The sequence below is a fragment of the Bombus huntii genome, chromosome 1 (assembly GCF_024542735.1).
Source record: "Bombus huntii isolate Logan2020A chromosome 1, iyBomHunt1.1, whole genome shotgun sequence".
NCBI lineage: Eukaryota > Metazoa > Arthropoda > Insecta > Hymenoptera > Apidae > Bombus > Bombus huntii.
This window is the reverse complement of record NC_066238.1, coordinates 5,866,195-5,883,142: the sequence shown is the minus strand read 5'-3', so window position 1 is coordinate 5,883,142 and position 16,948 is coordinate 5,866,195. Positions and strand designations below refer to the sequence as shown.

The window sequence follows — 16,948 nt, the reverse complement described above, 5'->3', positions numbered from 1 at the left end:
CCTTAATTCCTTGTTCTGTCATAGTTCTTCGTTGTCGTGTTGCAACTCCGTTCTCAAGGAGGACCCCCTGCGAAGTTGATCCACCGGTAAATATCGAGCTGCAGGTGTTGTGGCGCAGCTTCTCGGAGATGGCAAGGCGCCTGGGTACGTACGTATACGCGACGCATACGCGTCGCGACGCGGTATGCGTGTACGATGTCATCTGCTGACCGGTTTGAGCTGATAGAAACGCGCCACCGTGGGAAGAAGGAGCTGTTGAAGAGGACAAAGTATCGTCTGAAATGGACGTAGAAAAATGCGAAGAAATATTGGACAGTAATTTCTATGGCTGTGAGGTAGAGTTAGATTTGCAAGAGGAGCTCCTTCAGCTACGTTGACCGAGTTTCGAAGGTCCTTTGCCTTGTTCTTGCAAGTAGTCTCTGGGTCAGTGTTCCGAGTCAAAATTTGAATGGCTGTGTTTGAATGTGTGGATGTTCAGGAAGGAATATTTGATCTTGTTCTTTATATCGTTTCTTGGCATTTAAAATTATAGTTGAGCCTTACGTAATTACCGTCCAATTTATTCACGTCTTTACGATCATCATATTATAAATCAATCTGTCCATGGAAAATTACGATATACGAAACAATCCCAAGCGGAAGATGAAATTCACTGAAACATAATATTTCTATCTGGCAACCGAACATATTTATTTAATTTTTCACTCATTTATTACTAAACTGCAAACGCAGTTTATGCAAATTTATACTTCTATGAGCATCTCCGAAATTGTTCCATATTATACGCGTTCTGCGCGTATGTGTACGTTTTATTTCCTATGAATGCACAAACTTCCACAGTCTTTTCATTATATACGACAATTATTAGGATGCCCGTATCTTTTTTTTAACTATATTCTTTTGCATAAACAAGATTAGTGTGTTCCAAAAACGATAAAAGTCTATCTGTAATTTTAATCGACCTGCTAATAAACCTATTGTAGCGGCCAATGTGACTGAAAGCGATTAGTTAAAAGGAAACATTGCTGAAATCCAGAAATATTCGGGACGATCTTAACCTCCCCTGTACCCTCTGCACAACCGGGATCAACCCTTCAGCACCTTGCAACAAGAGATCCGTCTAGAAAATATTGGTCAGACAGGTTCGCGCCAGCTGGACAACATTTCGACGGCGCTCGCAGCTCTTCGCTGGGGGTCCTCTACATTTTCGGTGCCTATGGGAAAATCTTCCGCGATTTCTTACTACGCAACGTCAAGACAGCTGTTTGAAGTTTTTAAGGTTTAGCTTCATGCAAATCAGACGCTAGACCGCTGAATTTATTGGCTTCGAATGTCACGTCATCAAAGACAGCAGCGAGAAAATCGTGATACGCCTCTGGCCCACCGTGGGACTTGGTTCCTTGACGATCTTTTCCTCGAAGCTTTCCTGTTTAATTTTTTTCTAGAGTTCGTGAGAATGAGCCGAGGATTCTGGTGTACGTATATGAGAACGCACGTTGACCTGATGATATGAACAATTTTTCGATTGGAATATAATTAAAATAGTCAGAGAGAGAAACAAGTATTACAAAAATGAATAAGTTCTAAGATAAAATTGTAAAATATCTTCGTTAATCGTCTATTGATTTTTATCGATTTTTTAATTTTATTGTATATTCACGTTGACACTTTGTATAATATTAATAGAATATTATTTAGTAATGAAAAAATGTTTCTTTCACGATTTACGTAATAGTCTTTGAATTTGTAGCGTTTCTAATAATATGTCGTTTATGTGTATTTCTACTAACCGTATTCAATTAACCGTAAAATTCAATTTAATCCCATCATAAAATTCTATTACGCATACATTCGTATGATGCTTACAGAGATTAATCATCATTTTCGTAATAAAAATATATCTTGTTAAAATTAACCAAGTGTCGAACTGGCAGGAGACGAACAGTTTATGTAATTGAAGTTCATGTAATACCAGTTCATTGATTTTCTCTAGTCCCTGGTAATATTTGGTTCATATAATAATTCAGATAAGTAGTTTCGATCAATAAGAATTCATTTAAACAGAGTTCACATAAACAGAGTTCTACTATACTCTAACATAATACGCTATACATAACTCACAATACATTAACAAAATACATAAAACTGAGTAAAATTCCCACCCTTCTAATCTACAAAAATCCTCCACCTGCCTACAATGATTTCAGCTCAGGCATTTTTTAAATTTGCTCCCACGGGTATCATTGGCAATCATCATCTCGGTCCATAAAATTCGATCCACGGTTTCCACGCGACAGGGTCTCGTCTTAAACGGATAAGCTGGAATCCCGGCGGATTTTCCGCGTGAGTAGCGTGCAAGAAACACGACCGACGAAATCTCGAACGTTTAATCTCCGAGCGGCCTTACCTCCCGGTCATCGTGGTCCCGTCCAGCTTTATGCAAATGCGCGAGACTCGGTGACGGGGTTGCAGGGAGGGACACGAGGACGTCTCCTATGCGACGCGCCGGTTCGCATTATGTACACTGTACACCATCCGGACAGAGAGATGGTGGTTACGTTTCTTCTCTCGCACCCCATAAATTACCGGGCGTACAACATTTAATGGGCCGGTGCCTATGCCGGGGCCAGATCCCTTTGCTACCTTAACGCCATATCGCGTGTTTAGCGCCGCGGGGCACTCACGAGCGGAAAATACACTCAGCGACGACAACTTTATTTTATTCAGCCTGCCCCGACGTCGATAAGAACGAATATACAAGGTGTCCGGTAACCATAAACGGCGTTACAGCCGACCAGGATATGATTACTAGCGCAGTGGTATGATGAAAATGTAGAGTAAAGTTTCTGTACATGAGGCTTCGGTTTCAAGAAGAACGATTTCGATCATCTGCTATTAATTCTAAATTTCAACTTGATACATTTCTCCTTATGTTATTCGCTAAGTCAACAGTGTATTTTAGATATATTAATATTTTAGTAGTAGAATGGAGAAGAATTGAAATTAATCGATATTCTTGTTTTCGACCAATTAAGAGAACTGTGTAATAATTATTTAGTTTAAAGGGCATAACTGCGTGCGAAATATTATGCTTGACATTTTGAACTGTTCTACATTGACTGTTCTACGGTACTTAATCTTATCATTAATGAAATTGTTTGAATCGAATTCAATAAAAGAGACTAGTAGTATGGTATAAATCGAGAGAAAGTAAGATGAAAGTATTGATATTGTTCTTGTTTATTAATTCAAATATGAACAGAAACAGAAGTTCAGAATCCAAAAATGCATAATCAGAACTTGAGCTTAGTCACACACATACGCATATACATACCGAGTAGATTTTCAAAATCGTTTCTCTTGAAAACAAAGCCTCATGTGTGATAAATTTGTCTTACTTTTTCCACTTACTTTTTTATGAGGAATCATCCATTGCTTACTCGATGATGCCATCGGTTACTGGACACCTTGTATGCTATGGCTAAATACTATTCCAATGCTATAGCGTGTTTCATATTTAACTCATTATTTGTTCTATTGAAACAAAATGGATCATATATAATTCATTAAAATAATATAAAACAAAAAATGTTATGAATCCATTATTTCCTTAAGAAACGAAAGGAACTTTTGGAACAATCTAATACATACACGTGTACATGATTTTTGGCGCTTTGGATAGTAATTCACGGTTTGATTTCATGGAATGGTTGGTTGTAAAGACCTGTGTGTGTGGACTCGTTAAGAGACAATAAGATGAATTAGGAAAATATTCGTTTTAATTGATTTCAAGAGCAGTTGATTTAGTTATTACTATTTGGTTGGTGTTTGCGTAATGTCGTTTTACTGAAGCTTCAATTTGATGATTTAGTACCCATTAAGTTATATTCTACTATCAATTAGCCATTTCAATAGTTTTGAAACCAAAAGTCTAACTGGTGTCAATAATTTCTACAATTTTTTGTCCTTTTCTAGTTTTAAGATTTTTAAAATTTCTTACATTGTCAAAAACAAAAAGCAATCGATGTAGAATTTATTACAGAAACGATGCAGTTTCCTTGTCGTAATAATCTTTAGAAATGTGAATTGTGTCGGGCCAACTCCCCCTTTGAGTTCAAAAATTACGCGAAGCCTATTCATATAGTATAAATGGAGTATAGCCTTAAACCAGTTTAGTAAAACTCGATTTTCTGTTAGCTTTGATGTCTGGCCATAGAAATAGAGACTACAAGATTTCTTTCGTATTGCCTTCAGCTATACTATGTGCATTCAAATACGTTTCTAAAATTTGTATATGTTGAAAAATTGTAAAAAAGTATAAATGTTATCGCGCGTTATGAAACATTTGAGGAATAAATTTATTATACGGAATAAGCAATGCTGAAATTCCACAAGGTTTTTCTGTCATAGCAAATTGTTGGTTATATTTCTTATTCTAATTTTTGACCTCACAATATCGAGGAATTTAAATGATAAACAATGTAAGTGTCAGAAGCAAAGCTTTCTAATAAGAACAAACAAAAAAGACGTATATCACTTATATAATATAGTTTATCACTTGAACACTGTAGACCTCCAGTCTTTACAGACTTAATGAGAATAAATGGTAAAAAAATGTATTGTATTAACTAAATTTATTTACTTCATTTCTTTCATTTTTCTCAAACACAGATTAATTAGCCTTACCTTTTGCTTGGATTTATAAGGACTCTTTCTGCGAGTTATAAGAGAAACATAATGTATTCAAAATCTTTACGTGTACATCCCCATAATCCCCTAATCTAAATTTTATACAAACGTACCGTATGAAGTAGATGCAAAACTCCGAGTAGCAAAATTAACACAATTGCCAGAATTAGTTAAAGCAGCCGCCGAGTGACATAAATGGCACAAATATGAAGAAATTCAATGTTATTATAATATATGTATAAAGATAAGATTTTTCTATAATAACCCTAAACATATGGATTCTTCGTTTAAAATTCAGCCATCTCTGCCTATCTTTACATTAAGTTTTAAACCAGATAATACTGTACAAATAGTTTTCTAATCATTCTCGAGGATAACTTCACTTTCTGCAAGTGTCTTGATACTTATGGATACGAGCATATCTCTACCTCGGGATGCTTCTAAAAGCCAAAATATATCATTCTAGCACTTACGACTCTTTCCACCGTATCTCACATGGCACATATATGTTACCTTTCTTCTTTCTTCGATACTCGCATCTTTGATCGTTCCAACTCCTCGAATCAATTTCGCAGACTTGCCAACAAAGAGAAGGAAAGGGTGACAGAAAGGAAAGCGAAGAAATGCCAGCGTATAACCAATTACAGTAACATCCTCGAAAGAAAACCGCATGACATAGAACCAGAAGCGTGGAGCAATAAATCGCGATACAGACGATTTAAATGGACGATCGTTCACCGTTACGGCCGAGAGAACGGCCTCGAGGGAACGCCATCGTAACTCGGAATTAGGATGCCACCTTTCTGCTTTCCCGTTTAAAGTATCGTCCCGGAAATCCAAGGCAGAAGCGCGTTGCTTGTGGCCGTTCGTGCAGCAGAAGAAGAGCCAGTATATTTATAGGAATTTCTCGCGATAAGTCCAGAATATCATGCACGGTGCCTAACAAACACACACTCAATCCTTTGGAAATATAACTTTGTGCATAAGTTATGATCTTCATATTTCATTAACCTTTGTCGTGATTTTTATCACGTAATGATGTTTGGTATATCGCGATTTTCGGCCCCGAACGCATAAATTTCAAAATTTTCCTCTTGGCAAAAATATTGGACCTGCGATTGCTCCCGGGCGAGCTGTTTTTAACGAATTTTAATAAATTTTAATGAACGATGAAGGCGATTGAAGAGAAGAAGTTTAGAAGTTTTAGATAACGTCACGAACATTAAGAAATCGATTAGAAAGAATAAGAAATTCAAACCTGTTCGTACGTGGCTGAAAATCCAGTAGACAAGATCAGGTTCAAGACCCAGTTCTATTTGTCATTCGTTCGAAACCAGATGTTCGCTGGGGGTATAAGGCTTGCTCAATATAAATATTATCCCTTCGTACTTCACTCTACTAGACGTACATAATGCTAGTAGCTCAAATTATTTTGCCAAAAGTCCTTTATCTTCGTACAATGATAAATAAAATGTTGAATTTTACGTGTGACTTAATTTGTTCTCTTCTAATTTGAAGAATCTGCGAAAAGGTATAGGATAAGGGATTCAACAGCAATATAACGATCGATAAATTTTAATATTTACATAATATTTTATTTCATAGTTTTGCATTGTATTTTTCGTTCCCATAATAAGACATTAAGAAAATTCAAGTAGAATTATGGATAGATAGTATTATAGGATTGAAAATATAAATTGAATTATATCATATTCTACGGATGTATCTCATCTATAATATTATTTAGAATATTCTATTATATTCTCTAATATCTATATTTTAGTCATTAATTGTTTTTATGAATATTTCTTACATTACAATTTTATTGTTATTAATCAGAGTATAAGGTAAATTGCAAAGTAATTAAAGTTAATTTATCGTGTAAATTATATTACTTCCAGTTTCAATAGATAATATAAAATACTGTATATTATATAGATCAGTTAAAAAAGAAGTTCTTTTTTTTTCAGAAAAATGTTCCGAGATCAATTGCCTTGAACTGTCAACCCTGTGATGCAAAATCTACTTCGCAAGTTGCTAGAAAGTATCCATTTAAGTTTCCAAGTCAGGGTCATGCGGAAGATAGATTTATAAACATCAAATACAACAAGGAAGCTGCAAATTATCTTCTGACAAAAAAACCCAATAGTATGTTGAAGCAAAATGAAATCGATGTGTTTAAGCAGGTAAGCTAAATTTAGTTACATTAATTCAATAATCTAACAGAAATAATAAATTTTATACTTGATAAATTTTTTTAACATGATTTATATGAAGTTACATAATTTTCAAATACAGTAGACCATGAACTTTGATAACTTCATATATTATAAGAATTCTACATTTTCTCTATAATAGTTTCCACTTTCTTTTTCACAGAAGATAAAAAACAAAAGGTTCGTCCTTTTATCAATTATACAATTAAATTTTTCTTAAGCGTTCTTAAGATCTTAAAATTTTAAGCTCTTAAAATTTAAAAATCTACATATTACACATATTTTCAACCCGCAAATATTTTCTATTCCAAGGAATTCAATACAACGAACACAGTTACAACGAACGCGACAGTTATCAGAATTTTTCGGACAAAATGTAATATTATTATATCGTTGAACTGTGAAGTTTCAGAATAAAAAATTATTCAGTCACGTAAGTAGTATATACGGTATCTTATAAAGTACAGTATTGTACTAACTTTTGCATGAAGAATCTTATTAATGTTACAAGCTCCGCTGAAGTAAAATGATGACACTCTGACCGGACCATTAGACGTACTTCCAATTTGCACATATAATATTTTACAAGATTATTATGCATAAACTATTCAATCTGGGCGGATCTCTATGTTGAATATCCTTGATTCCCAAAATAAATGACTTAAAATACGTACCGGTTTTGAAGCTTGTTCACAGCATCGTCCGAAACGGTCGTATTACGCGATCTTAATGGATCCGAATGTTAGAAAAATGTTTGAACGGTAGTTGTTGCAACATCAAACATTGAATTAGCATAAATGCTGTCCGGATGTAGGCGTAAGTTATCTTGTTCATGTTTATCGACGTAAGGGTATATAATCTTCGATAATTGATAGAGATAAGATCGAAATCACGGCGGAGAAGAGACTCACTACACGGAAATTACTGTTCTTAGACGCCGAGAAAATAGTTGAAGTTTCACGGGAATAAAAAAGAAGATAAATGGAAAAACAAAGAACTTCGTCCTTATCTTCTTCTAACTCTGAATGTATCGTGTTGTCCCTTGTGGTGTGTAAGGACTACCAACAGATGATTTTCAGAATGAATATTTATTAGGTCGTACCACATAATCCGACAATAGGATTTGATAATACTAATGCGAATTCGCCTCGTGAAAGTATCATAAAGGTTCAATGATGTTTAGGCCGGTTTTACACGCCTGTAGCGATACACATATCGCGAAATGCGTACCGTGTGAATGTCGCCATTTGTTTCAATGTTTCGCCTGACTTCTTTATAGGAAAAAACATGGTTGTCAAGATACACGATGGATACACGAAATGAGTATCGCGATACTGCGTTTAACGAGAATCGTCGTGTGAATGTTTCCATTGGTGTACATGAATATTCAGTATCTATCATACACGTATCTTCGCGTGAAACCGGTCTAAAATGTCCACGATGCTTTATTGGAAAATTGCTGCAAAATGTAGTATGCACGTATACAATGTAGTATATAAGTCGTTTCGTAAGTTGTTTTATTTTGTTTCCTTATCTTGTCAAGAATTTGGTATAGAAGTATAGGAAAGTATTCCACACGAGTTCAATCGTCAGTGTATTCTTCCCGCTTTTCTATCTCGCTTCAAAAAAAACTGTGGTTTAGAATTTGAACGAAGTTTCTTTCTTGGAACTTCGAAACGATGTTTGACATGTTTCTACATGCAGAACTTTCGGACAGATTAAATTATTATTCCCAGTTCTTATTATTTGTTTGTCTATTCTTACGAAATTCATAAATACTGTGGTTCTGATTGTCATTCTCCCATCATTCTGCTAGCCCTTTTGAAATTTTCCCTTATTAAAGATTTTATAATAAAGAGAAAAATCGAAAAGTAACGATATAATTTTTACGTAGAGCAACTATATTTTATCGAATAACAACAATGGAAGAATACGAGAACTTATGAAACGACCTAAAAGAAATTATAAAAATAGAATCTAGAATTTTTTTACCAGAAACATAATATTAGAAATTATAACAAAGAATTTTAATAATTATTAATAAAGAATTCCGAAGCTTTTGAAGTGAACCTAATCAGCAGGGAAATAAGTGACACGAACTTACTGAACATTTATTGGATGATTAATATACAAGAAAAGTAGAAAGGAGATATGAAGTTATAAAATTGATCGGAAAATTCTAATTAAACGGAAATCTCAAAGTTGTTGGCTGAAGAAGTTCCAGGAATGTAATTTCCTGTGTGTAACGCAACTTCGATATCATTACTGTAATAACAGGCAGCAACATGGTAGCATAGTTTCCTCTGCCGATTTTCTTCTATGTTCCGTCCTTTTCTTCCTTCTACCTGTTTTCTTCTCCTCTGCTTGATATTCGACTAGAGCACTCTTCACTTTATCCTTATTTCCGTATAATGGATCTTTATCTATGAATATAGCTTCATTGATGCACACCGTTTCACGATGCGATTTATGGCGATAATCGCACGCTGTGGCTTATTTTCGTCTCGTTTTAAAGATGAAGAGAGAAGTTACTGAGATTATTATTATTATGAGAGAGAGAGAGAGAGAGAGAGAGAGAGAGAGAGAGGAAGGGGACGAGAGGAAGCTTGGAAATCTTTACCCTAGGGAATAGGGAGATTGTGTGCAATAGTGGGTTATTTAGAAGATTCAGATGTAGATAATGACGACGAGATTTTTATTTGATCATTTTCTGAATGAATTGTGAAAAAATGACAATCCGTTAACTAGGAAAAACAGGTTAACTCGTTACTCGGTTTCCCTAATCTCGTGAAGATAATAATTTCATTATTTATGAATCTCCTACTTTTTTATGTATTACCTCGTTTATGCTGAAAATAAATTGGATGTATCGTATATGATATATGGAAGAATTAAAATCATCTATCAGAGATTAATTTGTTTTTATTAACTTGTAACGTTGTAACAGGATTATAGAAATTTCTACTTAAACGATGACCTGGTTAGCAGGTTAAAAAGTTTTTAAGTAGATGATAAAGGAGGTGGAATATGAGAAGAATTCCTCTTCTTGAGAGGCAATCCTGTAGGTTCGATCTTAAAGAGTTTGAAATATTATAGATTTTATGGCGTTCAATGTAAATGTTCTGAACTCTAGAAGGGTTGAAATATTTTTGTCGAAGAGATTTCTGAAGATACTATAATACAGACATGATTTGTTGATAATTACTTAACCATAGTTTCAAATGTAAATTCCATTTTGATTTCATCGTTTAGTTTACTTTAATGTTACGCAAGTTTCCATTTTCGACATTAACTGACAATAAGTTTCTAAACGTCAGATTTGGATCCATGATTTATGAATTTATAAGATCTAACTATTTGAATGTAACAGCTTTTAAACTTTAAGATGAATGGAATATCTCAGTTTGAGAAATTTTTCGAAGTATGGAAAAATCATTTCTTCTAAGGATTCTAAATCAAAATTTACCACATTTCACGAACTATAAAATACTTCAGTGATAGAAATCAAATATGTGATGAAACAAATGACAATTTTAAGTAATGTTAAATGTAAATGTTTAGATGGATGTTGAACGAGTTCAAACGTATACCGTTTCATTATCGCATTATACACAGTTCACTTCCGATAGTACGAAACAAGATCATTATCATGTCATTAAATCCTCATAATCGATGAATGTGTTATGAACGAACGCCGACACGAACTACGATGTCGAATCGATCGTTAGCGACTCTGATTGTTCGTGTTTAAAGACCTAATCGATCGATCGTAATTATCTCACGAGCGATAAATCGATTTCTAATTAAGATCGTGACGCCTGAGGAAAATGGGGAATCAACTATTATACACGTATTCAATACGTATTTAATTCTGATCATAGTACATTATTTTAGTCTCCACCTTTTCCGAAATTCTATGATAACATTTTTCAAGCTAATGTGAAACCTAATTATGAAATGATAATTTGGATCTCAAATTATCGCTATAATACTTGTCTCTAATCGATCATCTATTGAATTTGTTGTTTAAGGTCAACTAAATTGTCGAGAATATTAAGAAATTTTGTAAATTCTAGTTTGTTCTAATTTATATACTGTAAATTAATGTAATATCGTTATTATTACATTTTCAATGTTTATACGTTTGTGGGCAACGTAAAAACGAAAAATTGTACGAAATATACAAAATATAGAGACATATTAAATAAAATATGCGAAATCTCATTCTCATTGCAACGTGTATTTAGTGTGTGAAAAGAATCTTTATGTTTCTTTAGTTGTGTTTATAAAAATCGGATTTGCATAAACACCCACAGTCTAATTATTATATACAACTTTATTGTACATATACTTGATTTCTCTTGATCAATCCAAGCTGAAGCTCCATTTACAATCTGAAGTTGTACTGGAAGTAAGAATTACAAAAACGTTGTAAAATTCACATTCAATTTACCAAGGTTCGTATTTTATCTTATTCCGGTTGAAAATTCTCGTGTTGAAACCGCGAGATATGGAGACGTTTCAAAAATTCACATTCGATTTACCAAAAAGAAAGGAAACGAAAGAGAAAATGTAGAAATTCACAGGAACACACAGTGCAAATTTTTCGCTGTCAAGTGTCGCTTAAGTCACTAAACCCTGACAAACGGCACAGCTGGAATCTCTGTCGGATAATTGGCGAAAGAAATTTATGCACCAATTAATGGCGAAAGAAAACGTAATACCAGGGCTGAGGCAGAAACAAGTGCTGCGCCGCAGCCACTTATCCTCGGAAAACAAGGTGCCTGGAAGCTTAGTAGGCCTACCTAAAGACCTGTGGGACGAGGAATACTTCAAAGATGGAATGTGGAAATCGAAGCCACGAAAAAGGCCTTTAATAGGCATTATGTATTCCATATTAAATACGCATGACTTCTCCACGTTATCAGGTAAGAATTCCATGGCGTATTTAGAACGTTTCCCATGATGTATAAAAATATGGTGGTATGTCATCGTGTATTACCAGCTTCCTTCATTTACATGGAAAGTTGTATTTTAATCTTTCGATATTCGCATTTGTATTATTATATATCTAATTACGATTTACGAATTATATACTTAAATTGACTGTATTATTATACCTCTCATATTTGTCTTTTTATTTCGAAAATTTATGAACCTACTTTGATACTAATGTTTTCCTTATTGACTTGTTTAATAATATGTCTCACTGTTTATTAAAGATCTTGATTATGTACTCCGTAGTTTGTATGTTTCCGAGATGTTTATAGTACTCTATACTATAATATTATATTATTATATTAGATTACGCTGTAGTATACAATGCACGGAATATGTTTGAGAGAATATATTGAAATTATGTTTATTCTTTGTTTTTAAGAGTATCAGAAACGACGAATTGATTGGAGTTCAGCAAATGCAATCGCGGTAGCAACTGATGATGTGGTGAAATTTTACAATATATTCAAATCTGATATTCTGGACTCGATAAGCCTGAAAATACATAATGTTGATTCATTAAAATGGAATAACGCTGGTAGGTAACGCTACGCAAAATATATAATTACTGATGTGTTAAAGACTCTATTACGCATATTAAATCTATTAAAAATTGAAAGCTGAAGCTGCCTACAATGAACATAACTACAAAAGTATAAAATTAACGTATTTCGTTACATTTTCCCGATATCGTTAGATACATATTTTTTTTATTTACTTTATTATTGAATATCCGGACAGAATTAAATTTTTCATTATTTTAAAAGAAATAATCTCAATCTAATACCACATCTAATTTGTTATATCGATTGCGAATCTTAAAAATAAACGCGTTTGAGATTTTCTGGCTACAGACTTATCGGCTTACAAAATTCTGCATTCCTTTTCGCCATCTACCAATTGATATTTAGAAACAACATAGATTGAAGATTCTAATAAATTTGGAAAATTCCCTATAGTATTTCAAATATGATATATCCGAAATCCATTATTCAAATATCCATGGACTTGCGAGTTGTAAGTTATAACGCTATAACAAAATACCTAAATGGGAAGTTAATATCAATTTTTAAATTCGTCAATCCATAAACGAAGAGATCGTGTCTACATTAAAATAATTCTAATCTCAATTTTTGCATTGCAAACATCAATTGTTGTAATTAATATTGACATTATCTTACAAGAAAATTCTACATTTCTGTCCAGGTAATAAACTGTTGATATGCACTCCGTCGTTTGTGAGACTGTACTGTACAGATAGGCAGAAGGCGATTTGGACGACAGCCACGTGCGATAGTGACGTGACTTGCGTCTGCTGGTCTAAGAATGACCAACATGTCGTCACGTGAGTAGTATCCATCTATACAGAGATTTGTGGTTGTTGCATAAATATAAGATAAACACGAATGACCATTCATCGTCGAATATCATTTCAATCTATTAACGACGTTTTATTACGATCTGATCTGGCTTGATAAATGTCATTGATTTACTTACCACAATTATGTACTTGTCGATCGTCTGCGGTCTCGCGTGGCCTCGCCGTGAGCCACTTTTTAATTATTCTATTACTATGTCGTTAACATTACAATTTATGTTCGTTATAAAATCTAATAAGTGAATCGAATCTTTCCCTAGGTCTTATCTTTCTAATTGTGTTCATAAAGATACGAATTTGCATAAATCTACTTATAAATCTACTCAATCTTCAATTATTATTACAATTTAATGACCAGTTTGGTAGGTGTTTCAATAAGTTAACAAAGTTCAGAGTGCTGTCGGTAGGGTGTTTGCTTTCATTTATATTTCGTTTGTAATTAGCTAGAAAATGGATATAAATTATATGTATATTTCTTTAATATTGCGCAGTGCTGACCGAAGTATGATCACGATATATTTAGCTCAGGATGGCGAGGTCGTTAATTCGTTCCCCGCGTTTTCTTCAACTATTTTAATAATCGCATTTTCATCGAATTATGGTTATCTCGCAACTTCGGCGATAGAAGGGAAAGTTCGGATTTTCCAGTGGCCAAGTTTGATCGTGCACATTGACATTCTTTACTACGAGCCTATTCTAGTAAGTCGATATCTCCCGTTACACACTTCTATCGTCTGCAAAGTTGGACACTGTTTAAAATGAATTATGTACTATATTCAGGCTTTAGCTTGGCACCCGTACGAAAGTGGTTTATTATGCATAGGCGGTGGCCTGGGTGACGCTTCGCTGACCCTTTGGGACATGAACAGGTTAAGTACACCGACTTATCGCGACGTCCGGTTCCAAGGTATCGTGAAGAATATGTTATGGAATAAGCACAGTGGTGAGCTTGTCGTTCACTGGTCGTACGCGGAGCGGCATAATGACACATGCACTGCGATACCGGTTCTCGCAAGCCTCGATCGCATTGTGGACGAGGTACCTTTGGATAAGGAAATGCGAATCAACGCCATTATGTGGAATTCTGATCAAACGCAGTTAGGTACGTGAGAATCCTCTCGTTTATTTTATTATTCGATGAAACTGTGAAATCGTAATTGGATCTGTGATAAGTGTCACGTGTATTAAACGTAATAAGGGTTTCGGATTCGAAGAGTCTAGTGATTTATGAGACGAGAAGAAGATTATTAGACGTAATATGAAAATATAAAAATTCGTTAAGTCCCATGGTATCTGCACTTGGTGTTATTTCTGTAACTGTGATCGATCATGATCAATTATGAGTTCCGTAGAATGCTCTCTGTGAGTACTATGCTAGTACTATGTCCTTTGATGTTATATGATGTCTCTATGCTGAATTTGAAATATGTTTTTCTGTATCTATTCTGGTAGATAGGTTTCGAGTGGGAAGTATGATCATATCACTGCTTGCAAGGATAGCTACACAACTGACAAAATTTTTAATTTGCTTTTATTGCATACAAGGTTTACGTTATGTTTCTATTTTTATCATGTAACACGGTTATTTTATCATGAATATTTATAATCAGTTTTCCGTGAGAGGGTAGTTACGTTAAAGTAATAAGGTCTGCATTTAGTATTTTCGAAAATATAAATTTTGAGAAGACTCTCGTCTGAAGCTTTCACATTTTTTGAGTTGTGACATTATCAACATCGTATAAAGCAACGATATGGAGAGTTCTTAATTTGAGCGGTAAATTATTGGTTTTTATACTGTTTGTTTAGTCATGTTATTTTGTGGTTTTAAGAATGCAGTTGTTTCTGTTGAATATCGATACATATTTCTTCACAAAAAGACTTATGAAATTCGTGAAAAATGTTAACAGCTAGGAAGCTACAAAAGTTTCGAAAACATGTGTTTTTGGATAATGGTTAAAGAAGGAATCTAACAATTTAATGTTCTGTAATTTTTATGTTTTTGTTCGTAGTACTGCTATGTAGTTTGTGAACATTGTGAAATTATCGTATCTCCATTCTTACGTAAATTAAAAATTCTAATGTCATCAAGGAAATTAACGAGTGAATGTACATATTTTTTTTAGCTCTTCAGTCTGACGAATCTTTAATGATATGGAATTTTTTCGGTAACGATCGCCAATATTCAAGATGTAGGACACAACGCAAACATATACAAAGTGATACAAGATCTACGAATTTTAAAGAATTTGAATACTATAATATACGGTAGAACCGACGTATTCAAGAAATTTTTTAATATTTATAAAAAATTATTAGAAATATTTAAAAAACTTACTTATAAGTAAGTCAAAACTTAACTAATAGCCGTGACTACTAGCTTTTAATATACTTCATATAATTCGGTATTTTGTCCAATCTTACCACCTTTTATTTCAATATACAAATATCATGTATTTCGTTTTTTAACAATTATAGACTATAATCATTTTTGCACGTGTTGTAAAATGTTACTAAATCTCGAATTATTGCTACAATAAAATTTTTTGAATATTAGTCTATGAATGTCCTATTTATCGCTGCGATTACATGATTTTAATTATAATTATTATATAATATATTTAAAAATAGATATTAAAAGTTAGTAATTCTAGTTAAAAATAAAGGTAAAGATGCACTTTTAGTGTTTGTTGTAATGTTTGAAGCATTGGATGCACTCTATATTCCAAACCAAGGACTCTTTCTTGAAATGAAATTTATAAAGTTTCATGTTACATTGAATTATGTGATTATGTATGATAAAATTCATTATTTGGATACATCGGATCTACTGCATATCAAAAATTAGTAACAGTAACGGGCAATGTCGCGAATCAAAAATTTTTGTTTTATATAATTATTTGTATCTCTCGACATTTAGTTTCATACATAATTAATGTAATCAACCTATGTTGAGCAAAATCCAGTTATTTGAAAATGTAAATTAAATGAATTGAAATCGTGCTTTCCTTGGCATACGCAGTGTTATAGAATTATGTAACTTATTTTATAATTATCTGACTTACTTTTCTTTGTTGATCAGAAGAAAAAATATATATATATTCTATTAAAATTTCATAAGTTTATTTCTAAAAATCTCTTTATGTTTACCTATAAAACAATTGAAAAAGCAAAATACTAAAAAAATATAAACACTAACTCCAAAGATACGTACTTAACTGCAAAACTATACTTACAGCAATTACAAAAATTTAGTTTCCTATAAAATTTCCATCTATAAAATCGAAACGCGTAACTAAACGCTATCTAGATAGAAAGAACAAGTACGGTCGTTGCAAAGTACAAGTACAGGCCACTTTAAATTAATTTCACCAATTAAGTTTCAAAAACAGCGAACAACTAAGATAATTAGATACCCTTCTTACAATTACCTATCCGAACCACTCAACCATGTTATAATTTTGTTTAAAAGAATCTTTTTCATGCCACTAACATTGTATAACATACTGTTCCTTTCAAATACATCGATCGCTTGACCGTATCTCTATCTTCACAGCTTCACACACAAAGATCCCATATCATCTTCCTATCGTATACACGTTTCATCATAACGTCGAATCATTTCCAACGTCGCGATCGAGAGAATCGATGAAAAAGGAAGGAAAGAATA

At 33.5% G+C, this 16,948-nt stretch overlaps 1 protein-coding gene across 1 annotated transcript in view; it reads left to right on the top strand.

Annotated features, from left to right (window-relative positions):
• LOC126872687 (protein cortex-like) overlaps window positions 1-16,364 on the top strand; it is a 250,345-nt gene extending 233,981 nt beyond the window's left edge. The window contains exons 2-8 of the mRNA XM_050632813.1: window positions 6,660-6,875; window positions 11,560-11,833; window positions 12,286-12,441; window positions 13,110-13,248; window positions 13,773-13,980; window positions 14,062-14,383; window positions 15,405-16,364. Of these exons, the coding sequence (XP_050488770.1) occupies window positions 6,660-6,875; window positions 11,560-11,833; window positions 12,286-12,441; window positions 13,110-13,248; window positions 13,773-13,980; window positions 14,062-14,383; window positions 15,405-15,550 (1,461 nt within the window). The 3' untranslated portion in view covers window positions 15,551-16,364. The remainder of the gene's footprint in view (window positions 1-6,659; window positions 6,876-11,559; window positions 11,834-12,285; window positions 12,442-13,109; window positions 13,249-13,772; window positions 13,981-14,061; window positions 14,384-15,404) is intronic.
• Window positions 16,365-16,948: the final 584 nt, after the last annotated feature.